The sequence below is a fragment of the Schistocerca americana genome, chromosome 6 (genome assembly GCF_021461395.2).
Source record: "Schistocerca americana isolate TAMUIC-IGC-003095 chromosome 6, iqSchAmer2.1, whole genome shotgun sequence".
NCBI lineage: Eukaryota > Metazoa > Arthropoda > Insecta > Orthoptera > Acrididae > Schistocerca > Schistocerca americana.
In genome coordinates this window covers 272,074,156-272,100,449 of record NC_060124.1, presented here as the reverse complement: position 1 = coordinate 272,100,449, position 26,294 = coordinate 272,074,156, and the positions used below count along the sequence as shown (strand labels likewise).

Sequence of the window (26,294 nt, the reverse complement as noted above, 5' to 3'; positions counted from 1 at the left end):
AATATAATACAACTGAGAGTGAGGCAAATTTGAGAGAATGACAGTAACATTACTGAGGTACACACTTTTTTGCCATCTGATGCTGATTTGTTCAGCCATAAATCACAAAAGATACTTTTCAAAAAACAATAAAAGCATTCCATTGTTGTTTTGATTTGTTTCGCACAAATAAACATACGAACATATAATTTTGTCACTCATTCTAAAATCTGTTGACAACTGGCAATGGATTGTACACGTGTGTACTATAACCGACGATGTTTACCGAAATGGTATTTCACGCAGCACTGTCAGTGAAACATTGGTGAACAGTCAATATACAAACAGTTCTGCTATAAAACATTTATTTTTACCTTGAGCAATATGTATTCTCTCATTCCACACTTTTTTCCAATGTTTACATACATCATCATTTAGCTACACATTTTAAATAAATTTACAGTTAAATAGTCACTGCATTTACGAAAATTTTGATTATTGTTTTCATGCTTGTCCGTATTTACATGGACTCAGTAACTACACTCATTTATACATGTTTATAAGATCACACTTATGTACAGAGCACTTGTTCAGTGTCTTTACCCGGTGAGGTTCTACACGTCTGTTAATAACACACACGCACAGTTCACTGTCCGTAGCCCTGCCGCTGGAAATTAGCCATTTTTGTTGCAAACTCATTTTCCTTACATCAGAGAAAATTACGTAAGGGCTAAGTGTGGCGCGACACATGCCGGTTCTGTTTACAGTAACGAGAGTCCGAGAACACTCACAAGAATAAATACATTTCATCCGTGAAATGAAGTCTTATTTGGCACAGAATCAATAAACATTATATTTATACAAGGCAGTAACTGTACCTGAAAAATCATTGAGAAATTGTACTCTTTCTTACATAGCAGGTGAAGTTCAGAGGTATACACGAGTCCGAGCACCGACAGAAACGGGTCGAGCATTTACACACTTCGTGACGATGCGAACGGGTGACAATTTCAGAAATAGTGTAATCCGAATATTAATGCTAAGTAATGAGGCAAGTTCTGAATGACCTGGTAGTTCTCTAAGTTGTAGAGCAGTTTAGCTGGGGTAAATATTCGACATTACTGTAAGGACACAGCAAAACAGTGTTACATACTTTATTTTCCCTTTGATGGTAAAAAATTTTAAAGGTCCCTTTATTGAGCAAAAATGTGATTAAGTGGCGGGACTTATACCGATTACATGTCGATGGGAAACATAGCTTGCGACAAAACACATTTTTATTTTTATGCGAAATCCTGTAGTGACTGTATTAATGGTTTCGAACTGGATCAGTGATGTATGTGAAGTGATGGGACACCAAAAATATATGAGAACTACACAGAGTCAGCAAATGAGATCTAATAAGTTGTTTGTCGGGGACACGACGGTACGGCGAACAGAGTGCTTCTATGTGTGAAGACGAATGTCGCGTAGAACAGCACAGCTGAGCAGTGGCAGCAGCATGTCGGCCTCAGATGCGCAGCTCCGTCTCGGCCGCGGCGGCAGCGGCGGCTGCGGCGGCGGCGGCTGCGGCGGCGGCGCGCTGGGGCTGAGCCAGCGGCTGCTGGCGCGGCAGGGACACCACGTGGTGCGCCGTGGGCACGCCGGGCGTCACCAGCGGCGAGATGGACGGCGAGCGCGTCGCCAGCGGCGACAGCGACGGCGAGAAGCTGGGCGACATGGCGGCCGACGTGCTGAAGCCGGAGCCGCTGGCGTCGTGGCTGATGGGCGAGCGCGGCAGCAGCAGCAGCTGGTGGTGCGCCGGCACGGCCGCCTGCGCCGCCGCACCCGCGCCCGCCCCCGCGCCCGCCTGCGCCGACCGCGACGCCAGCACCGGCGCCGCTATCGAGCGGGGCGCCACCGACGTCAGCAGCGGCGGCGGCACCGTCTTGACGGGCGGCGGCGGCGGGGGCGGCGCCGGCGCCTTGCTCACCGTCGAGCCGGCGCCCGACTTGCCGCCCAGCGACGCGCCGCTGCTGCCGCCGCCTCCGCCGGACGCCCCGCTGTTGGTGCTCTGGACCGACGCCGTGTCGTCCTTGAGGCGCGCGATTTCGCTGAAGACGTGCGCCAGCGGCTGGTACTGCGGCCCCCAGTCCAGCAGGTAGTCCCAGTTGTAGCTGCCGGTCAGCTCCTCCTCGCTGTGCACTATGGAGCTGAGCGAGCCGGTCATGGAGGGCTGGTGCGTGCCGGCGAAGCCGCCCATCACCATGACGGGGTCGGCGCCCGCCGTCGAGCCCGCGCCCCCGTCCTCCGAAGCGGCGCCGCCCCCGCCGCCGGCGCCGCCCGCTCCGGAGCTGCCGGGTCCGCCAGCGCCGCCCCGCTCGCTACCGGCGCCGCCGCCCACGTCGTTCAGCTTGGCGTAGATGAGGTTGGCGATGTCCGCTTCGCCGGCCGCCTCCTCATCGAACATGTCGATCGGCACGACGCCGACGCCGACGCCCTGGTGGTGCAGCAGCGCCGAGGCGCCGCCGTCCTTGGCGGAGCCGCCCGCGCCGCCCGCCGCCACCGCCGCGTCGGAGCAGCGGCGCGACGAGGCCGAGGCGGCGCCGGCCGTGTTGGCCGCCGTGTCAACGATGCCGAGGCGCGCCAGGTACTCCTGCGTGTTGTGCACCGACACGTCCGACAGGTTGTCGTCGTCGGGCTGCCTGTGGTGGATGCCGGAGTCCCTCTGCAGCGGCCCCTCGTTGATCATGCGGATCTCCTCGTCCTCCACGTCCTCGCCGTCCTCAGCGGACCCGCGCCCGCTCGACCCGGACTGCTCGGAGCCCGACAGCTCCGAAGTGGTCGCCGCACCCGAATTGGAGCTCGCCGAGTTGTTGTTGTTCCGGTGGACGACGGGGCCGACTCCGACGCCGACGGCGCCCACGTACGGCGGGATTTCGTCGTACTTGGGCGGCCCGAACGGGGACGCCGGCCCCTGCACGACGCCGCCCGCGCCGCCGCCGCCCCCGGCGCCGCTGCCGCGGATAGGGATGGTGTCGAAGGCGCTCGGGTCCACGAAGCCGTCGGCGCTGCCGCCCACGCTGGCGCCGCCGCTCAGCGCCGGCTTGTTCACCTGCAACACGCGACGGCGCAGATTAGGCTCACGTGGCACTTTTTCTGCATTTATTAGTTTACAGTCCATTCCTCGGTGGCAGAATTTTGTTCCAAAGCCACGCAAAATTTGGTTACATACTAACGTACGTAATAGTTGTTTTGTAACCTAACAAACATTAACACACACAGCACACTAACAAACAGCACTGATATACAGGGTGAACATTAATAAAACCGTTAAACTGCACGGACAGATCCCTGCCTGGAAATGGAGGACAAACTGTCCTATGAACATGTGTACAGAAATACATCGTTGCCACGTTAGACAGCGCTGACAAATGACAGTTCCTCTAACCACAAGCCGTGTCTGTAAGCCACAGATGATGATTATGCAGACTGATGACGCCACTTCTGTTAAATGTTCGTCCAAAAGAGGACTGATGACAGAAATTCCATAATTTTGATGGGCGGGTGCAAAAACCAACGACAAAATCATTCCCTTAGAGGAATATCTTCTGCTGATAATCGTTGCATTCGTTCCAGGTAATAGAGATAGTAGCAGTTGTCATGCAGGATACACATAATCGTACTTTGGCTTACAACATGTTGGCGGGCGTCCCAATAGCCTGTAGAAGCTGGTCCTCCAAATCTGGTGTACATACAGCCCCTAGCCTCCCTGCACGTTCGTCCGTCTGAAATGGCCCACGAACACACAAACACCCGAGAAGGGCTTCATATGTTGTGTGATGTCGTTGATGTCTGTGAAGGTACTTGTTTCGGTATAGCGGTGCTGCCTATCGACCGCTTCCAACTGCGTGGGTGTACACGAACATCATCCGCTGTACACAATCATAATCTCGACTTGTTCCTGGCATGAGTACGGGACCATTCTGCTGCTTACAGCATGCTGCGTCAATCACACGGCCAGCAACACACAAAGAACCCCGGGCACGTGGTTAGCAACCCGTCCCTGCAGTTTGTCGGTGTTATTAATGTTCACCCTGTATATTAGATTAGATCCGGATGGACGGAACAAACCAAGTTTTTCCTAGTCGTGCTGTTCATGTGGGTAATACAAATAAGGATAGCACCGCATGCAGACGCCGGACTTGAAGTTCAAGACCAAGTCCCCTTCCCCAGGTGATGTTAGTGAAGGGGCATCTGTTTCTACTCTCTGTCTTCTTTTTGATCTCGTCTTGAAATACAACATCGGTTTATAATTTCCTACAGTCAGCTTTATGTATTTTTCTTATAAATATAGATAACTGCTGCATATAAATAGAAGATAACATAAAGAGCAAACAAAAGAACTCCACGCAGTCTCCGACTCAGGGGCACTGTGAGAGCCGCGGATGCTGGCTAAGAGGCGTGTGTGGAGCACTGCAAAAGTAATAAGATAACAGGTCCTAGCAGTCATAGTGCGGCTCGAAAAAAATGCAGTACATAAATCTGGCCTCTCATCAGCGGATCAGTATCTGGTGGACATCAACGGTGGATTCGACAGTCTGTGGTAGCCCTCGCTCCTCGCCCGCCTGTGGGATATGGAGTGTCCACGGAAGCGATAAGGGTGTCTAAGGCACAATTGTTAAGATCGAGAGACAGTAATCAGCGCCCAGCACAGTGGTGTATAAGGTAATAGCTAAGGGATTAGAGAGAGATCCGTTCTGGGTCCATTGTTTTGAGACTTCAAAATGGAATCAGTTTCGTGGGAATTTGGTTGGTGGTAGGTGACACACCAAAAACCGTCGGGAAAAAAGCAAACATAGGTAAGAACCTTTTTGCACAACGTTTCTCTACAAGTAAACTAACGATAGCGTAAAAATTCAAGTACATGCAAAGAAGTCTCCCTAGTGACACAGTTCCATGTAGCATAGGATGAGTGAAACAGGTGCATAGCTAAGTGAAGTTGGGTTGCACCTGGAAAGGCGTTGAAAGTTAATTTTCATTAATAATTCGAAAACTAAGGATTTTCGGACAATGTATGAACTCTTTTCTTCTTTCGGTGTAAGGAATCCGTCCTCGAAGTTTGTAAAAGTATTTTTCAAACACTCTGCATAATAATGGAAGGTAGTACTGTGCCAGTGGAAAATACAGTATCCTAATGAAAGCCACCTGGAACGTAACAACATGATGGTGCTCTTACATACAGGATGTTTCACAATTCGCGCTACACACTTCTAGAGGTTGCAAAGGGGACTTAGTAAATCAAGTTTTACATAGGAACTCATGTCCGGAAACGCCATCCAACGTCAAAGTAAGAAGCACCGGTGCCTCTAAATGTATACATGTGCAGGGTGACTCCGTGATGATGTTACGAACTTTCAAGGGTAATGGAGAAGGATAAATGTATCAGCTTGAGGTAAGGGTCCCTGCACCAGAAACAACCGAATCTAAATTTATTAGCGAAAACTGTTCTGATACCTCTGACAGTGGAGTACATGTACTGGTAGTGCTACTGCTAAGATTGCAGGGTAGGCAGTTTTCAGAGGTGGTAGTGTGGACCAAAACAAGAAAAGATGTCTGTTAAACATGGACCGGCATACCTTAAGAGCTATAAGAACTTCTTCAACCGAGGAGATACGTTGCATAGTAGCGAAGTGGACAATCAGTACTTGGACCACATGTTATTCCACAGTGCCTGAGTGGCAAAGTGTATCGACAGTTTTCGGAACACGAAGTGCTTATAGCTCCTCAGGTATGCATGTTAGAGCCCATGTTTACCAGATATTTTTCCTTTGTTTTGGTCCATAGTTGCATGCCCCACAATCTTAGCAACAACAGGACGAGTACATGAACTCTTCTGAGGTATCAGAACAGTTTTGGCTTATAACTTTCGACTCTTTCGTTTTTGGTACAGGAACTGTTCACTGAAACTGATGCATTTATCCTTCTCCATTATTCCAGAAAGTTGGTAGCATTGTCACGGAATGACCCTGTTCATGCATATACACTCCTGGAAATTGAAATAAGAACACCGTGAATTCATTGTCCCAGGAAGGGGAAACTTTATTGACACATTCCTGGGGTCAGATACATCACATGATCACACTGACAGAACCACAGGCACATAGACACAGGCAACAGAGCATGCACAATGTCGGCACTAGTACAGTGTATATCCACCTTTCGCAGCAATGCAGGCTGCTATTCTCCCATGGAGACGATCGTAGAGATGCTGGATGTAGTCCTGTGGAACGGCTTGCCATGCCATTTCCACCTGGCGCCTCAGTTGGACCAGCGTTCGTGCTGGACGTGCAGACCGCGTGAGACGACGCTTCATCCAGTCCCAAACATGCTCAATGGGGGACAGATCCGGAGATCTTGCTGGCCAGGGTAGTTGACTTACACCTTCTAGAGCACGTTGGGTGGCACGGGATACATGCGGACGTGCATTGTCCTGTTGGAACAGCAAGTTCCCTTGCCGGTCTAGGAATGGTAGAACGATGGGTTCGATGACGGTTTGGATGTACCGTGCACTATTCAGTATCCCCTCGACGATCACCAATGGTGTACGGCCAGTGTAGGAGATCGCTCCCCACACCATGATGCCGGGTGTTGGCCCTGTGTGCCTCGGTCGTATGCAGTCCTGATTGTGGCGCCCACCTGCACGGCGCCAAACACGCATACGACCATCATTGGCACCAAGGCAGAAGCGACTCTCATCGCTGAAGACGACACGTCTCCATTCGTCCCTCCATTCACGCCTGTCGCGACACCACTGGAGGCGGGCTGCACGATGTTGGGGCGTGAGCGGAAGACGGCCTAACGGTGTGCGGGACCGTAACCCAGCTTCATGGAGACGGTTGCGAATGGTCCTCGCCGATACCCCAGGAGCAACAGTGTCCCTAATTTGCTGGGAAGTGGCGGTGCGGTCCCCTACGGCACTGCGTAGGATCCTACGGTCTTGGCGTGCATCCGTGCGTCGCTGCGGTCCGGTCCCAGGTCGACGGGCACGTGCACCTTCCGCCGACCACTGGCGACAACATCGATGTACTGTGGAGACCTCACGCCCCACGTGTTGAGCAATTCGGCGGTACGTCCACCCGGCCTCCCGCATGCCCACTATACGCCCTCGCTCAAAGTCCGTCAACTGCACATACGGTTCACGTCCACGCTGTCGCGGCATGCTACCAGTGTTAAAGACTGCGATGGAGCTCCGTATGCCACGGAAAACTGGTTGACACTGACGGCGGCGGTGCACAAATGCTGCGCAGCTAGCGCCATTCGACGGCCAACACCGCGGTTCCTGGTGTGTCCGCTGTGCCGTGCGTGTGATCATTGCTTGTACAGCCCTCTCGCAGTGTCCGGAGCAAGTATGGTGGGTCTGACACACCGGTGTCAATGTGTTCTTTTTTCCATTTCCAGGAGTGTATTTACAAGCGCCGGCGCCTATACCTTTGACGCCGTCTAATGTCGTTGGATGACGTTTCTGGCCATGCGTTCCTGTGTAAAACTTGATCTACTAAGTCGTCTCTGCCGGCCGGTGTGGCCGTGCGGTTAAAGGCGCTTCAGTCTGGAACCGCGTGACCGCTACGGTCGCAGGTTCGAATCCTGCCTCGGGCATGGATGTGTGTGATGTCCTTAGGTTAGTTAGGTTTAATTAGTTCTAAGTTCTAGGCGACTGATGACCTCAGCAGTTGAGTCGCATAGTGCTCAGAGCCATTTGAACCATTTGAGCCGTCTCTAAAACCTTCAGAAGTGTGTAACACGAATTGTGAAACACCCAATACTGGGAAAAGTTCTCTCGAAAAGGTAAGCAAATAAAACCCCGTAGACTGCGGAGCTCGGCTCACCTTCTTGTGCCTCCTGTTGCGGACGTGCAGGAAGAGGAAGACGGCGCCGAAGGCGAGCACGAGCAGCACGAGCGCGATGAGCAGCCCGAGCGCCCAGTCGGCCAGCCCGCCCGCCGCCGCCGACACGGCCGCGTCGCTGCCACCGCCCTCCGCCGCGCCGCCCCCGGGGTCTGCGCCGCCTCCACCGCCCGCCACCGGCGTCGCCAGGTCGGTGTCGACGTCGGCGGCGCGCGGGTCGAGCGCGATCTCTACGACGGTCATGTTGGTGAGCGAGCCCTGGCGGCCCGAGCTGGCCGTCACCACGAGGCTGATGTCGCGGCCCGCCTCGAGCGCCGCCGCCGCGTCGTCCAGCTTCTTCTTGAGCGTGACGGCGCCCGTCGTGCGGTTCACCTTGAAGTAGGGGTGCTGCGTCGTCAGCTGGTAGACGACGCGGCCGTCGGGGCCCTTGTCGCGGTCGGTGGCCGCCACGTGGCCCACCACGTAGCCGACGGGCAGCCGGCCGGCGGCCAGCGCGAAGCGGTACGTGCGCTCCGTGAACTGCGGGTGGAACTCGTCGCGCGACTCCACCTCGACGCGCACGCGCACCGTCGCCGCCTTCCCCCCGCGGTCCGTGGCGCGCAGCGAGAAGGCGTACCTGCTGCGCGCCTCGTAGTCGAACGCCGCCGCCGTCGTCACCAGGCCAGTGGCCGCGTCCACGCGGAAGAGGCGGCCCGCGTCGTCGGGCGCGCCCGCTAGCGAGTAGTTGAGCCGGCCGAACTCGCCGCGGTCCAGGTCGGTGGCGCGCGCCGTGAACACGGCCGTGCCCGCCGGCTCGTTCTCGGCCACGAACTCGAGGTACTCGGCCACGGGGAAGCGCGGCTCGTTGTCGTTCTCGTCCAGCAGCACGACGCGCACCGGCGCCAGCGTCGACAGCGGCGCGTCCAGCGGCGGCCGCGCGCCGTCCGTCACGCGCACTACCTGTCAGTGCACAAAAGTAAGCGTAAGCGTCAAATGTTAATAAAGTTTGTTCGAAACAGCTTTATTTCAGAGTTATGCAATGGAGTAGGTATCACGAGTGCGAGACGACGACACAAAATTAATTCTTCTCATAAAGAAACGACAAGAGGAACTCGAAATTCATAATAACTACGTATCGTACGTTCACCCCAAAAACACGTTCTAGCGACTTTCCTGTAGACGAAGACATTGACACGTTCGACGTGTTACTGCTATCGGAATGCTGCACGCTCCGTTCATCTAATTCTGCACAGTTGCAGAGCCACGTTCAGTCGCTACTGTAGTCGTGCTACATTGTCAGTTGCAACACTGTACACGAGCTCCTCGATACAGCCCAAAGGTAAAGTCCGAGGGTTAACATCCGGAGATACGGCCGGCCGAGCAGCCTGTGCTGCACGACCTGTCCACTTATCAGTCTAGGCAACACTGGGATACTCTGTTGCCTCCCTATTGAAATATGCAGGGGCACCGTCGTTCGTGAACAATAAGTTGATTCGTGCAGTTAGTGGGACATGATGCAGCAGACCACTCAATTCGTGTTCCGAAAACTGTCGATACACTATGCCAGTCAGGCACTGTGGAATAACATGTGGTCCAAGTAACTGATTGTCCACTATATCACACATAATATTAGCTGCAAAATGATGTTCATTTCCTCGTGGTGCAATTACGCGAGGATTCCCGTATGTCCACAGGTGCATGTTATAAGCGTTCACAATACCCGCACCGGTAAAGAGGCTCTCATCTGTAAATAGTATCCAATGACTGAAAAACCATTGACAGAAATTCTGATGTCTAGGGTAGTTTACAGGTGTCAGCTCCTGTATCTTCTGCAGGTGAAATGGGTGGAATCGCTGTCTCTGAAGCAGGTGCCATACAGCTGATTGAGGAACCCCTACAGTGGCAGCTACAAGGCGAGTGCTTACAGTCGGATGTTCTGAACACCCACTCCATCCATTTGCTACCTACTTAACAGTCGCGCGTCAAGAACGCCGTATTCCCCTAAGCCACTATCCAAGGCTGTGGAAGGCTGATGGTTTGATACTCTTCTGTTTGGAAACGTTTCCGTATGTCATCATCTTGCCACTCGTGCATCACCTCTGGTGCATAGTAAAGGTGCATTTCCGCGTATTCTTGGTCTGAGTAGCCCATTACACTACACACAACGACTGCAATCTATGAACTACTGACAGAATGGATGTATGCGATACGTCTACACTACAAGAGCGCCATAGAGTACAACAGACCACACCAAAGTCAAAGACATTTCATGCCAGAATGAACCAAACAAGGTAGAGAGGTGTACAACGTAACATCAGCCGATATGCAAGCGAACACGACAAGCCAGAAGCCTGTAATGGCTCATGATGTAATGCTTACCACAAATGAAGTTATGCATCGTTACTCGGAAATAAAACAGTTTCAGACACAACTTTATTTAACATTTTACTCTTATTTTGATACATAGATTGCAGCCAAGAAGTGTGTACAGTCACGTTTGCATCGCCCTACATATCTCTGATGGTTAGTACCCGTCCATAACTACATGCAAAAGTGCGGGATTCCACCACCTACCACAAACTACTGCCAGTTTACTCAGTTAATCACAAAATACTTTAACTATGTCTAAATTACAGATGTCGACTAGTACTACGCCCAACCACCAAGCGCACCTCTACAAATCGTGACTTGTTTGGTTTGTCAGAAGGTTAGGAAGGGCCAAACCATCTACTTCATGCGATCTTTAGACCTCTCCCTATTTCTAGATTTCGCTAGGTGAGGAAGTCACCTCTATAACCTTTCTAATCACAAATAGTTTAATATCCAATCTAGAGAGGAAAGGCCTGAATCGCAGGCCATCCAAATTGCTTCTGGCAGAAAACAGAACCTGAATATAGGCTCGATCTAACTGCTGCCAATGTGTGCTTCTCAGAACACACAGCTTTCTCCCCTGTCTTTCGCCACGCTGCAGCATTTCCCTTTGGTACTCTTTCTGAGTGTGAGCCGATACTTTTGCAGTAAGTTCACACAGTGTTTTATGTTTTTCTACCTCAAGTAAAGCTTCTGTTACATTTTGAGTTTCGACCGTTTGCCTCTCATTGAAGGCAACTTGTGCGTAATTTGGGCACTCGAAGACTATGTGTTCTGGGATGCCCACATCTGCTTCCCATTCGCACGCTGGTCCTGGCTGTTTGCCTATCTGGTGTAGATACACTGGATAGGGTGTCAACGGCCAGTCAGAAGGTGTACTATCCCTTCAGTTGGCTGGAAATGTTTCAGTTTTAATCTTTCTCTGACTGAAGGCAGAAACCTACTTACGCTTCTAGCTAGCCATTTCCGACACATCCCATTCCGTCTGCCACATCTGTAGAACTAGATTTTTAATTTCTCGTGCATTCTGGCAAGCTCTTCCCGTATGTGATCCACCTTTATAATGTCATGCTTTTTTAACCAAGACATTGCTGCAAGGTGTCGAAAGATTAAATCAACTGGACATAGGCCCATAATTACTGCTAACTCGTCCAATTGGAGACGTGCCACATGTCCTGCCCCCCCCCCCCCCCTAATGAATATATTTCTCTGAACTCGTCGCCCTGCGTCTGTGGTCCCAGCTTCATATTCATCTACACCTGTATCTTACAATGTGTGGCAGACAGTACTTCACGTACCACTGTCACACCCCATCCCTTTCGTCTTCCAGTCATGAATAGTTCATGGGGAGAACAACCATTTACTCTGTATGAGCTCGGTGATCTCTAATTCTACCTTCATGGTCTTTTCGCGAGATATCTAGGCAGAAAGAGGAAGCAGTGTTGGATAAATGCTTCACGGAGCTCTTGCCACATTTTATGAAATCTCAAGTTTTCTCCTTGTTATCGTCAAGAATTATCTGCAGGCGGAGTGATAATACATTTTCTTCGCCGAGTTATGTCATGGGGACCTCAGGAAGCTATGGAATTTCCATATCCTACCAGACATTACATTGATGTCTATGATGGAACAACATCGGTACCGAAAGTTGATTTCATTAGATAGTGTATGACTCAGCTTATTTGTTGCCATTCAGCATCGAGCTCCCGTTTCCACGCATCACTAACGGTACAGCCGTTGTCCCACTGAAAGTTGTTGCACTAACTGATCTCAACGTCTTCGCTTCTTTGATGACACAATAGCAGCAGCTAAAGGCATGGGAGATTTCCGTTTAATGAAATATAACTGTATGTTTGTTGATGGTGCTGTGTCGAAAGATAGTCCCGGTCTTCTGTTCAGCGTTCTGAAATCGTGATGCGTAGCGCCCATCTTGAAGCGTCAGTGTATGCTTTCAGAGCCAACGGCATAAAACATCCTACATACAAAGGAAAGCAATGTGCTCGTACTGTCAATTTCGTTGTTGATTTCGTTTCCTAATCACCGAAATAAAATCACATAGCGTTTCAACGTATTTGTACAGCGTGATACCAGTGTGACTAAATTAGCATTAACTCAAAAACTTTGTACCTACATCCATCGAGTCAGGCCATTGGTCAAATACACAATTACACCAGCAATTTGCAAGACTTACATTTAGACGTATCGTGACAGCCACGTTAGCTGGATGCAAATAATTTCACCTTAACAACTGGTGACACATTCAGAGGCTGTGAAGAATGCACAGCACTCATTCCATTTTGTTATTCGCAGAATTTTATGGTGCATGCAATTACACAGATGAAACTTCTATCGCACTCCTTCACATTAGATTGAAATCAAATTAAAACTACGACAATAGATGCCGTATCTTATGACAGGTTCCAGTACTTTTGCTTTCGCAACGTAAACACTCACTGACTACACTATGCCATTCTCCACTAAGAAGGAATTCAGCTTTTGTTGAAAGTCTACATAACAAAAGACAAAACTCTAGCTGTCTTGAGGAGAAGCATAGCAAGCAAAGGGGTGAGCCTTTTTTGAAGAATCATCCTGTTCTCTCATTAGTCGTCACTGATGTAGGGAACAAAAGAAAATTTAAAGCAGATTGGCTGTATGGATATCCTTACGCCGTACTACTTTCTTTCCGTAATAGGGAAGTAACTGCAAGGTCACAATGAAGCGCCAAAGAAACTGGCATAGGCATGCGTATTTACATACAGAGATATGTAAACAGGCAGAAAACGGCGCTGCGGTCGGCAACGCCTATACAAGACAACAAGTGTCGGGTGCAATTATTAGATCGTTTACTTTTGCTATAACTGCACGTTATCAAGGTTTAAGTGAGCTTGACCGTGGTGTAATAATCGGCGCACGAGCGATGGGACACACAGCATCTCCGAGGTAACGATGAAGTGGGGATTTTCACGTACTACCATTTCATTTCACGAGTTTACCGGGAATATCAGGAATCCGGTAAAACATCAAATCTCCCACATCGCTGCGGCCGGAAAAAGATCCTGCAAGAACGGGAACAACTACGACTGAAGAGAATCGTTCAACGAGACAAATGTGCAACCCTTCCCTAAATTGTTGTAGATTTCAGTGCTCGGCCATCAACAAGTGTCATTGTGCGGACGATTCAACGAAACATCGATACGGGCTTTCGAGGCTGAAGGCTTACTCGTGTATCCTTGATGACTGCACGACACAAAGCTTTACGCTTCGCCTGGGCCTGTCAACACCGACGTTGGACTGTTGATAATTGGAAACATGTTGCCTGCTCGGATGAGTCTCGTTTCAAATCGTATCTAGCGGCTGGACGTGTACAAGTATGGAGACAACCTCATAAATCCATGGACCCTGCATGTCAGCAGGAGATCTGTTCAAGCTGGTGGAGGCTCTGAACTGTGTGGGGCGTGTGCAGTTTGAGTGATACGGGACTCCTGATACGTCTAGGACTCTGACAGGTGACAAGTTCGTAAGTATCCTGTCTGATCACCAGCATCCATTCGTGTCCATTGTGCATTCCGAAGGACTTGGGCAATTCCAGCAGGACAATGCGACACCTCACACGTGCAGAATTGCTACAGAGTGGCTCCAGGAACACTCTTCTGAGTTTAAACACTTCCACTGGCCACCAAATTCCCCAGTCACGAACATTATTGAGCGTATCTGGGATGCCTTGCAACGTCCTATTCAGAAGAGATCTCCACTCCCTCGAACTCTTACGGATTTACGGACAGCCCTGCAGGATTCATGGTGTCAGTTCCCTCCAGCATTACTTAAGACATTAGTCGAGTCCATGCCACGTCGTGTTGCGGCACTTCTGTGTGCTCGCGGGGCCCCTACACGATATTAGGCAGGTGTACCAGTTTCTTTGGCTCTTCAGTACACATTGTGCCGCCCTGTCAGTTTCTCTATTTACCCATATCTTCTGCTATCATCATCATCACAGCACTTCAGTGCCAATCAGTTGCGTACGAAGAAGGATGTACAACTACTTCTGAAACTGTTGTGAGCTTCGGTATTTTATTCTTTTTTACGTGGTGATAGGGCCATGCAGTGGACTCGTACACATTCAAACAGGCGTCTGTATTCGGAATAATCTTTGAGATTTTATATTAAGCATCAAGCTGTTTGTAGCACGAAATTTCTCGTTTTCCTCTTAGGCTCTGGGAACTTAACTTTCTCCAGTCTTAACGAGGTTTCTGCAGCGTCGCCGTTAACCAGCTGTCTTTTGAAAGTTCGACGACCTCGTTTTCTTTGGAAAAGAAACACAGAGCCACGAACTGGACAGATGTGTGTAAGAGATTTAAAAAATTGCTTTTTGGCTTTGTATGACGTAATTTACCCCTGGCAGAGTCAGTTTAAGGAATGTGGCCGTGACTGACATTGTTCACATAGCCAGTGTAAGGTAATTACGACAGTTACTCTTCTTATATTCGTAAACAAAATGGAAAGGGACGTGAATGTCAGCGACAGAGTATGACAGAGAGGTAATACGCGCAAGAGTAAGTCGGGCAGCGACGTACCAGGTTGTAGACGGCGGGTCCGACGTCGTAGTCGAGCGGCCGCTGGACGGTGACCTCGCCGGAGCGCGCGTCCAGCGCGAACAGGCCGGCGTCGTCGCCCGACGTGATCTCGAACGTGAGGTCTGCGTTGGGGCCGCCCGGCTGGTCGGCGTCGGCGGCGCGCACGCGCACCACGGGCCGGCCCACGGGCGCCGCCTCGCTCACCGACGCCTCGTAGCCGCCGCGCGCGTCCGTGCCGCCGAACGCGGGCGCGTTGTCGTTGGCGTCGTCCACCGTCACCAGCACCAGCACCGACGCGCCCGCCTCCGTGCCGTTCTCGGAGGGCGCGCCGCGCTCTCCCGCCGCCACGCGCAGCGAGTACGAGTCGACCGACTCGCGGTCCAGCCTCTTGAGCAGCACCACGTCGCCGCTCGGACTGTAGCGCACCAGACACATTGTTACGATCACGTCGAATGCACAATTAACGAGCGCTGCCACAGCAAGTGAAAGGTTATCTACAAATTGTACAGAAACCAGACTCCAGACTGTGATATAATTCCACAATCGATTATTGGAGCAAAGTCGATCGTGATACCTAATGACAACCTCATCGACTCTGACCAAAATGTGTATCGACGTAATTCCATTTTTGTCTCACACAAACCTCCCGATTTTGTGTTTCGGGATTCCAGTAAGAAATCCATATTTCGAATGTTGAAACCACTTTAATGCTGTCGTTGTTGTTGTTGTGGTTTTCAGTCCGAAGACTGGTTTGATGAGGCTCTCCATGCTACTCTATCCTGTGCAAGCCTCTTCGTCTCCGAATAACTACTGCAACCTACTTCCTTCTGAATCTGTTTACTGCAATCGTCTCTTGGCCTCCCTCGACGATTTTTACCCCCACACGTCCCTCCAATACTAAGTTGGCGACCCCTCAATGTCTCAGAATGTGTCCTATCAACTGATCCCTTGTTTTGGTCAAGTTGTGCCACAAAGTTTTTGTCTCCCTAATTCTATTCATTACCTCTTTATTACATACGTGAACGACCTATCTAATCTTCAGTAGTCTTCTGTAGCACTACATTTCCAAAGCTTCTGTTCTCTTTTTGTCTAAACAGTTTATCGTCCACGTTTCACTTCCGTACGTGGCAACACTACATACAAAAAGCTTCAGAAAAGACTTTCCAACGCTAAAAATCTATATTCGATGTTAAAAAATTTCTTCAGAAGCGCTTTTCTTGCCACTACCAGTCTATCCTTTCTACTTCGACCGTCATCAGTTATTTTGCTGCCCAAATAGCAAAACTCGCCTACTACTTCAAGTGTGTCGTTTCCTAATCTGATTCTCTTAGAATCCTCTGATTTAATTTGACTCCATTCCATTATCCTTCTTTTCCTTTTGTTGATGTTCCTCTTACATTTTCCTTTCAAGGCACTCTTTGCATTCTGTTCAACTGCTTCTCCAAGTCCTTTGCCGTCTTGACAGGATTATAAGTCATCTAAAAAAAGTCATTGGCAAACGTTAAAGTTTGTATTTCTTCTCCCTGAACTTCAATTTCTACTCCAAACTTTTCTTCGGTTTCTTTTATTGCTTTTTCTATGGACAGATTGAATATCATTGGGGATAGGCTATAACCCCGTCTCACTCCCTTCTTAACCACTGCTTCCCTTGCATACCCCTCGACTCTTATAACTGCCGTCTGGTTTCTGTACAAGTTGTAATACTTTCCCCTATATTTTGCTATCACGAACTGATCTACACCAACTAAAGACCGTAACAGGATAATAGGTCTCATCAAGGACCAACTCGTTTGGTTAATTCCACAACCGTATCACAACAGGCGAAGGAATACGTTACGTCACATTAAGATACAACTAAAAGACTGTTTTGAAGAGTAACATTCATTTATCAGATTCTGGAAAAGGAAAGATGACGTTTTATATAAACAACGGTATCACTCCTCATCGCGAGATTGAATGTAATGCCTCCTGGTGAAGTTGTGGGCACGTGACGCTGTAAGGGAAGAACGAGCTGAGCAGAGACGAATGGGTAATCATTGCAGTGACCGTACTGACATTACTGACTTTGGCAACGGGCAGATTGTTACGGACTGGTGCCTGGCAACAAGCGTCTCGGAAACTGCGAAGCCGGTGGGCTTTTCGCTTGGTGCTGTCGTGAGCATCTACGGAAAGTGGTTGAGCGTCGTTGAAACCACGAGTAGGCGACAAGTTGTAGGTCGTCCGAGTCTTATCACGGAATGACGAAGCTGGAGACCTGCGCGCTCTGTAAAACAGGATACGCGGCCATCTGTGGCAGGTCCGACGACAGAGTACACTGCTGCTGCAGGCACAAGTGTTTCGGAGCTTACCGTTCAACGTGAGCTCCACAGCACACGCACGACCCTTACGTGATCCCAGGTTGAGGAAACGATACGGTCAGTTACGATACCGTGCACATTGAATCATCGAGATTGGACCGTGGGTCGCGTGGTCGGACCAGTCACATTTCTTGTTACACCAAGTCGCTGGTCGTGTCCAGCTGAGCAGTTGCTCGAAACATACACTGCGCCACGATCGCATGCCAATTGATACAGTACTCTGCTATGGTGATATTCGCCTGGGCTTCGTGGGATCTGTGGCAGTAATCGGAGGCACGTGGACTACGTGAACATTATTGCGAGCAACCTGCTTAATGCAAATCACCGGCCCACAATTTACGTATCTGCGTGATCTGTGCGTAAGACGTCCGGTGCCTTATCCTTCCGGAAAATGCCAAGTAGTTCTCGAATAAATGGCAAGCAGAATCGCTTGGTGGACCGACAACTTGTTTTGGCTCTTGAGTGTACGTATATAATGACCTAGCTATGGCTAAAGGACATAAAATAAATAACTCTTGGCGTAAACCCTGTATAAAAACTTCGATGATTCGTTCTCTCACCGTGTCTGAGAGTAAACGAGCCGCTTCGAATGTCTATTTGGTCTGTCAAACCTCAGTGTTGACGAAACATATTTCCAAGCAAGTGATTTCTTCTTCTTTGGTATCTTGCAACACGAGTAAATATTGGGTGGTAAGTAATGCTCACCGTACAGCGTCCGATGCGTCTGTATTAAATTCTACAGTTGAAGATTCCGAGGGGATAGTTGCAAACCTGCTAAATCGGTAACATATTCTCACTATCAGGCCATGGACCCTTACTTGTAAGAGATACGGCCACATAGTGAGTTAACCGACATCGGCGTTTAGAGACATAAGAAGAGAAGTGGCCTACGCAACAGGTTCTGCTACACACTGCGGATGAAACAAACTAAAAGATGCGCAGCGGCGTTTTTCCTATGCACACGAGAACTACAACAGTCCATTACCTACACTCCATCAGACGCAGAAAAGGCTGCAACAATGTTACAATTTGCACCAGCGGAATAGTGCGCCAGCATAACAGCGGATTCCCTAGCGACGCTCTCGCTTAATGGAAGGACGTACCGGTTTCAAATTGCAGGCGCAATCTTTTGGGTCTCAGACGACGTCCCCGACGAAGTAACTACTGTGGGAAGCGTGAAATTTACGCCAGGTGCTACCTGCGTAACCATTGTGAGTACATAAAGTGAAAGCAGGCAGGCGGGGACTATGGCGGAGAAGGCGCGTGAGAAACAGCAGTCGCTCGCCGGCTCTGCGCAAGAACGGCCCCACATAGTTACCGCGTGTAGCAAACGACTCGAGAATGCAATGGCCGGCACTCGCAAAAACGTTCAGCCAGCGGCTTGTTACTAATGGCGCTAGAGGCATGTAGACTTGCGCGCACATACACACACACACACACACACACACACACACATACTCCAGGCAGACTACACACATGCTGCTACGCTGGCGCACGCGCGCGATGTTCCCCTCCCCCCTGCCCGGTACATGCGGAGACGTATGGACACAATCTCGCTCAGCTAGAGCCGTAATGCAGCAGAGCGTAACTCACCGTATAGTTCCGTCCGGTAGTGGAGCAGTAAGCGTGCACAGAGCAAAGGAATACATGTAGTGAGTCACAGTACGGAGGAGGCAGACAGAGTTAGGGGCGGCAGGCGCGGCGCGGCTCACCTGGTGACGTGGAAGACGCCGTCCTCGTCGCCGTCGACGATGGAGAAGACGACGCTGGAGGCGCCCTCTGGCGGGGCGACCCGCGCCACCGTCGTCCCGGCCGGCGCGTCCTCCCGAACGTGGACCCTGCGCACAAGCACACACCGCTCTCACGTCACCCGCATTCAATAAATTCGTTTCAGGTGGCGAAGCACTGAGCCGCTGCTTATTAGCACAGTCGCTCAGAACGCAACACAACAAGCTCACATGGTCTTCCCCAATCCTCCTAAATAGCTGTTGGAGGGGACCTATGAGTCTGGGACGGAAGTAGCGTTCTAAAGTGTGTTTCTGAAGTCAGTAATTCTGTAACTTCGAAAAATGGTATGTACACGACTACTTAATTGTAACTGGACAGAAAAGTTTTCAGCCGTGTAATATTGTAAACACAAGATTAGAGCCCATTCGTCATTTATGTGAAGACAGTTAAAGAGATCTGAAGATGGGTGACACTGTCCGAAACCGGTCAGCTTAAGATGATGAAACAGCAATAAATGTATTTTCTACAAATAAGAATTGCGTATAACGCTTGAGGACAAGTATGTCCACTTTTGATAACGTCAATTAGCTGAACAGTTCACACGTTAAAATTCGGAGGGCAGACGGAATGCCTCCATGCACGTCTCGGAAACCATGTCCTACAACGAAAAAGCTTTCATGTCCACATAGCAGTTGTTGCTATTTTTGTTGGAAGGAGGGAGATATCTTGTACAGACACTTCCGATGGTAATTCTCGTAAGCTCTGCATTTTAACAGGAGACGTAGAAGTGGAATCTTGAAAGTGTTGAGAATGTAAACCTAAGTATCATTTCATAAATACAAAACATTCTCGTGTATCGTTTGATTCCTTTATAGAAGGTATCCCAGCAAGAATTGTCGATATTCAGAGATATGACAGGAACGATCATTAGAAGCAAAAAAGTGTAGTAAAGATGGGCTCTAAATTGCATACCTTAAGAGGTATGAGGACGTCTTCATCGTAGATATTGTGAAACAACTCTCTTGTACTAGAAGCTCTGGGTTCTCATATTTTGAGAGGTGGTAGTACAACCCAAAACAAGAGAAAAGTTCCTAGTAGACGTGTACTCATAAACGCATACGTTAGGAGCTATGAGCACCTGTTCCGCAGAAGAGATGCGTTTTACAGTAGAGAAGGTGAAGAAGTGCTCATAGCTCGTAAGGTACGCATTTACTGAACGTATTTTCCGGGAGTGTAGCGTTGTACGGATGTGAAACGCGTACTATGTGCAGTTCAGACAAGAAGAGAATATAAGCCTTTGAAATTTACATCTACATCCATACTCCGTAAAGCACCGTGATGTGGATAGCAAAGGGCACGTCCCATTGTACAAATTGTTAGGGTTTCTTCCCGTTCCATTCACGCACGAAACCCTCACGACTGTTATGCGAGGGATACGAAGGAGGTTGTAGTGTATTCCTAGTGTCATCGTTTAAAGCCGGCTCTCGACACTTTGTTAGTAGACTTTCTCGGGATAGTTTACGTCTGTCTTCAAGAGTGCGGGAGTTCAGTTTCTCCAGTATCTCTGTGAGACTTTCCGACGGATGAAACAAATGTGTGACCATTCGTGCTGCCCTTCTCTGTATTACGTTCAAAATCCGCTGTTAGTCCTACTGGGACGGGTCCGACACACTTGAGCAATAGTGTAGAATCAGTCCCACGAGAGATTTGTAAGCAATTCCCTTTGTAAACTGAGTGCACAACCGCATGTGGCGCTAGACAAGAATGCTGAAGATTGGACGAGTGGACGGAGTAACTAATGAAGGGGTGCTGAATAGAGTTGTGGCACAACTCGGTTAAAATAAATGATCGGTTGATAGGACACATTGTGAGACATCAGGAAGTCACGAATTTAGTAGCGGATGGACGTGAGGGGAGGGTGGGTGTAAAAAACGCAGAAGGAGAGGTTAATACAGTAAAAACATGTTCAAATGAACATGGGTTGCAGTAGCTAATCGCAGGTAAACAGGTCTTGCTTACAAGGGAACCTCCCCATCGCACCCCCCTCAGATTTAGTTATAAGTTGGCACAGTGCATAGGCCTTGAAAAACTGAACACAGATCAATCGAGAAAACAGGAAGAAGTGTGGAACTATGAAAAATAAGCAAAATATACAAACTGAGTAGTCCATGCGCAACATAGGCAACATCAAGGATAACGTGAGCTATGGAGCGCTGTGGTCCCGTGGTTAGCGTGAGCAGCAGCGGAACGAGAGGTTTTTGGTTCAACTCTTCCCTCGAGTGAAAATTTTAGTTTTTTATTTTCAGACCTGTGCGTCCGTCCGATGCGAGGTAACTGCGCCGTAGAATGGGGACGCTACACACGACGTCAGTCGACTACAGCGCACGGAAGAGAGAGTATTCCTGCTAACGAGGCTCCCTGGCTGGCTGGCTGGCAGTTTGGACGAGAGTGCATTAAATACGTGAGATGTATTCCGTGGGCAATATGAATCCAGCAAATATAGCTCGCGACTTCAATAACAAGGTTCCCATTGGAGAGGCACGTCTTTTCGTCTACTAATCGCACGGTTTTGCGGTGCGGTCGCAAAACACAGACACTAAACTTATTACAGTGAATAGAGACGTCTATGAACGAACGGACAGATCATAACTTTGCGAAAATGAAGAAAATAAACTTTTCACTCGAGGGAAGATTTGAACCATGAACCTCTCGCTCCGCAGCTGCTCACGCTAACCACCGGACCACGGCGCTCCTTGGCTCACATTGTCCTTTATGTTGCCTATGATGCGCATGGACTACTCAGTTTGTATATTTTGCTTATTTTTTCATAGTTCCACACAACTTCTTCCTGTTTTCTCGATTGATCTGTGTTCAGTTTTTCAAGGCCTATCCCTTGTGCCAACTTATAACTAAATCTGAAGGGGGTGCGATGGGGAGGTTCCCTTGTTAGGATGGACTAGCGTGGAGAGCCGCAGCAAACCAGTCTTCGGACAGAAGACACCAACAGAGACAATATTATGTCCCACACTGGGTTGTATTTACAGACCTCGCCAGAGCACGGCTCCAGCCGTCGACTCACCGATACTCGTCCTGGGCGAAGCGCGGGCCGCCGCCGGAGCCCCGCGAGATGCTGACGCGCACGGCGGCGACGGCGGACAGCGGCGGCCGGCCGGCGTCGGTGGCGGCCACAACGAGCGTCACGTGTGGCGCCGCGGGCGCCGCGCTGCCGTTGGCGTACAGCGTGCCGCGCGCCTCGTCCACCGAGAAGCCGCGCGCCGCCGCCGCCAGCGAGAAGCGCACCGCCGCGTTCTGCCCCGAGTCCGCGTCCGTCGCGCTCAGCGTCAGCAGCGCGCGCGACGGCTCGCTCACGTCTGAAACAGGGCAGCCCGTGTCATCTGCGTCGGTACCTCCATAGAGCCCTAAACAATAGCTGCAGCCATAGCAAAATAGCGACAGCTGCGTTGTGACATTTGTCGCGAAGCGCCCTCGCCTATACCTCTTCAAAGTTTAAGTACCCATCTACATTTACTTAAAGCGAGCAACAAAGTGCGCGCTAGAGCGCACGGGAAAAGTCGTGCTCGATTAGAAGCGCCACAAAGCGCACATTAGATGCCGAGCAAGTGTTAAGGAGACCAAAAAGCTAAAGTCATCACCCCCCCCCCCCCTCCCCCATTCACACAGTCTGTCTCCATACAGAGTAAATTCTACTTGCCAAATTTGTGAAAATGCTGGCGAAGCGTGTATCTGAGGCGAAACACGGTAACCTGTCCGGTATTCACACAGTGGGATGAGAAGAAACGGCCGAAAAACCACATCGGGGCTGGCCTGCACGCCGACCCCTCGCCGTTAAGCTGCCGGATGGATTCGATCCGGAACCGGCAAACCTCCCCGTCCCGGAGCGGTCGTATTAACACGCGCGGCTGCCCGCAACGGTCGCACATCACGACTGCGTGCACAGAGGGCAAGGTTTCATGGCGTTGCTTACTTCATTCTTACCTTCTATTCATTATACAGAGTGGACTTAAACAAAACCGCAGGCACTGATTCCTGACTGGAAACGGATGAAAAAAAAGGTGCTATCAGCACGTGTCCGTAAATGGACGGTGTGCGTGCAGCGACGACAAATAGTCCCGGAGCCCAGTACAGAGCTGCTTAGCATCCACTTCACAACAGGTGTTCCAAGTGGTCTCCTTGCGATGCAATGCACGCGTTCACGCGACTCATCACGAATTGCCGCACTTTTGAGTACACCACTTTGGCGGGCCACTTGCCTGGAGCTTGTTCTAGGGTTCGTCTCAATATTCTTCAGAACTGTGTCCCCCAAATCTGGCGCACGCACAGTCCGCCGTCTCCCTGCACGTTCGTCTGTCTGAAACGTGAGCACACAAACGCCCGAAAAGGGCCTGAAATGTTGTGTGGTGCCGTTGGTGCCTGTGAGGGGACTTGTTTTGATTTAGCCGTGCTGACTATCGACCGTTTCTAACTGCTTGGCCGTAGGAAAACACTATCTCGGCTCCTTCAAAAACTGGTTCAAATGGCTCTGAGCACTATGGGACTTAACATCTGAGGTCATCAGTCCCCTAGAACTTAGAACTACTTGAACCTAACTAACCTAAGGACATCACACACATCCATGCCCGAGGCAGCATTCGAACCTGCGACCGTAGCGGTCGCGCGGTTCCGGACTGAAGCGCCTAGAACCACTCGGCCACATCGGCCGGCTCGGCTTCTTCGCGATGTGCGTATCAGACTATTGTGGTGCTTACAGTAGGCTGCGTTAATCACACAGCCTGCAACACACGAGGATCACGACACGTCGTCAGAGGAACTTTCATCTGTCAGCGTCATCTACCGTGCTAACGATTCCTTTCCGGACACATGTTTATCGGACCTTTTCTCCTCCATTTCCAGTCCGGAATCCCTCCCTGCGGTTTGTCGGTTTTATTAATTTTCACCCTGTATACACTCGCATTGAAAAGCACGAAATGAACCATTACCGCTGAAAAAAAAAGTAGATGAAGAGACAGAGGAGAGAGGACGTCTGACATTTCTTCGGAAAAGTACCTTCTTTTAGACTTTTAGAGACGAACATTCGTTTCGAAATTGAAATTGAGCGAAGATAACTGCCAATTCGTAATAGAGTACGTTCAACAGAAACTTTGGAAGCAGCCAATTATTACTTCTGAGGAGTTAACGGACACTGGTCAACAGAGGTCTGTAAAAACCTATACTTCTGGTACGTAAACAGGCTCACTGCCTGTACCATTTCCCTTCGATGTCTCAAAATGGCATGCCTTTCTCTGCGGCAACAGTCTTCTAACGTGCGGCATATTTCGTATAATGCCCTAACGCATTTGTCCCTTTTGTCATAATCTTCATTTCTGATGCCAGAAAGCCACGGCTTCAGTTCATGTTGTTCAATTAAAACACTTGCGCATGTTTTGTACCAAGTTGCCGTGTTGCGCCTTCTTTCTTCTCGAAATCACTTTGCCAGTGCGGCGCGAGAGCACCATAAGTGCATAGGTGCTTTACCTCTCGGAGGCACGCGTGTGGAGGAACGTTTCGGCTTCTATCGTAAGCATTCGTACGACATCGCGTGCCGTTCCACGCACGGATATAGAACTGCCTTCGGTTCATTGGAACATGCAGCAGCAGGATGGGGGTAGCGAGTCTAGACACTCCGCACACCTTCACGGACGCTTGTGCCATTAAATGAACGTGGAAAAAAGCACTTCAGCCAATTTCATTCCAAATATCGAAACACCAAATCGTTAAAATGATTATAAAGTGTTTACACAAAATCCACGGTACCTTTGAACGGGATCTGTCTGTACTAGCTAGGTAATGACATTCTAAATCTGCAGAACCGTTACGGACAAACCTTGCGCCGCAGCATTGTCACGTGACTCTAGGAGCCAATGTATGTAGGCGACAAAATACCTGTTCTGCAGTTACCACTTAAACTGGCGAACTTACAACTACTCCCGGACTACGGCCGTAAGATCATCGACAGCTTTTGGCACAATAGGCGTATACTAGTGAAGATCGATGGGCAACGCTCTAGCCACAAGGTTCTCACAGACGGCATCCCTGAAGGTTCTGTCTTTTCTCCACTACTCTTTGCCATCTGTGTCAATGACATCCCGCTATTGCCTCGGGTGGTGCTTGCCCAATTCGCGGACAACACCGTCTTGCTGACCAGTAGCCGGAGGGTCAACGCGGTCATCGCTCGCCTAAAACGTCATCTCGCCATTGTAGAACACTGGGCCAACGAAAATGCAGGTACTGTCAATGCAGACAGGACGAGAGCGATGATCTTCACTCGACGCCGCCCGGATTTGACAGACAGCTGATTCTTCACCATCAGGAAATCCCTTGGAGCAATCACGTCAAGTACCTTGGGAGCACATTCGACAATGAATTACATTTCGAACCGCATGTACAGGATAAGAGGATCAATATTTCACGGCTCATCTGCAAACTACGCCCCCTACTGGCCAGCTCGCAGATGAACGTCAATACGAAACTTCGTCTTTACAGGGCAACAGCCTTCCCAGTCATTTTATATGGTTGTTCCACGTGGGGGACAGCCAGGCCCTCTAATTTGAAAACCATCCGGACTCTGCAAAATCGATGTCTTCGACTCATTCTTGAGGCGCTTAGGCGGGAAAGAATCCGTGATCTAGATGAAGAGCTTAACCAACCATCGATCGAGGATAGCATCATCCAACACACGCGCAAGTTCATGGACGAAATAGAAGACCTAGGATTGACGTCACGTCTCCTAGAAAATGTTGGATCACATCAGCTCCGAGGTGTTGGCACCGGGTCCGGCTGCCTCGGGCGATTATCGAAATCCGACGGGAATTAAGGCTCCGTGCTTTTATCAAGATTGCGATAAAGTTACATCTTGACCATCCACAAAGGAAGTCCAGCAGTTGCACAGAACCGTTTTTTGTGGTTGTGACCTAAGCTGGTAGCACTTCGTTACAATTTTTAAAAAAGTTGGTGTATGCAACTGCTCACTTCATAGAAATCCCTACTCTATTACCGAAGCTGAATACTGGATTAACGGATGTCTGTTTACACGATAAGTCCAACAATAATCATACTGCGATGTCAAAGACAACGGGTAATCGATCACAGCATAAAAGCCACAATGCAGGCAGGTAATGCTTGAATGTTGTGTACAAATTTTGAAGACCCACGTGACAATATCTCCAGTTACCGTTATCATGTCATGTCTTCACAACCGTGTGCGCAGATATAACGTGTATGTATCTTTGCTTGGATTTTGTGTTATTACCCGATTTTCATTGACATCACAGAATGATTACCGTTTGTTTCTTATGTAAACAGACACGTCAAGAGTTTACGTTAAAAACAGTATGTTTTTTACGATTTCCTTCAGTCCAAGGAACTAT

General features: G+C 49.7%; 1 protein-coding gene across 1 annotated transcript in view; it reads right to left on the bottom strand.

Annotated features, from left to right (window-relative positions):
• Window positions 1–1,489: 1,489 nt before the first annotated feature.
• LOC124620087 (protein dachsous) overlaps window positions 1,490–26,294 on the bottom strand; it is a 327,560-nt gene continuing 302,755 nt past the window's right edge. Inside the window, exons 23-27 of the mRNA XM_047146756.1 lie at window positions 21,950–22,241; window positions 18,855–18,980; window positions 14,786–15,200; window positions 7,848–8,804; window positions 1,490–3,073 (exon numbers count right to left, since the gene is read on the bottom strand). Coding sequence (XP_047002712.1) covers window positions 1,490–3,073; window positions 7,848–8,804; window positions 14,786–15,200; window positions 18,855–18,980; window positions 21,950–22,241 — 3,374 coding nt within the window. The remainder of the gene's footprint in view (window positions 3,074–7,847; window positions 8,805–14,785; window positions 15,201–18,854; window positions 18,981–21,949; window positions 22,242–26,294) is intronic.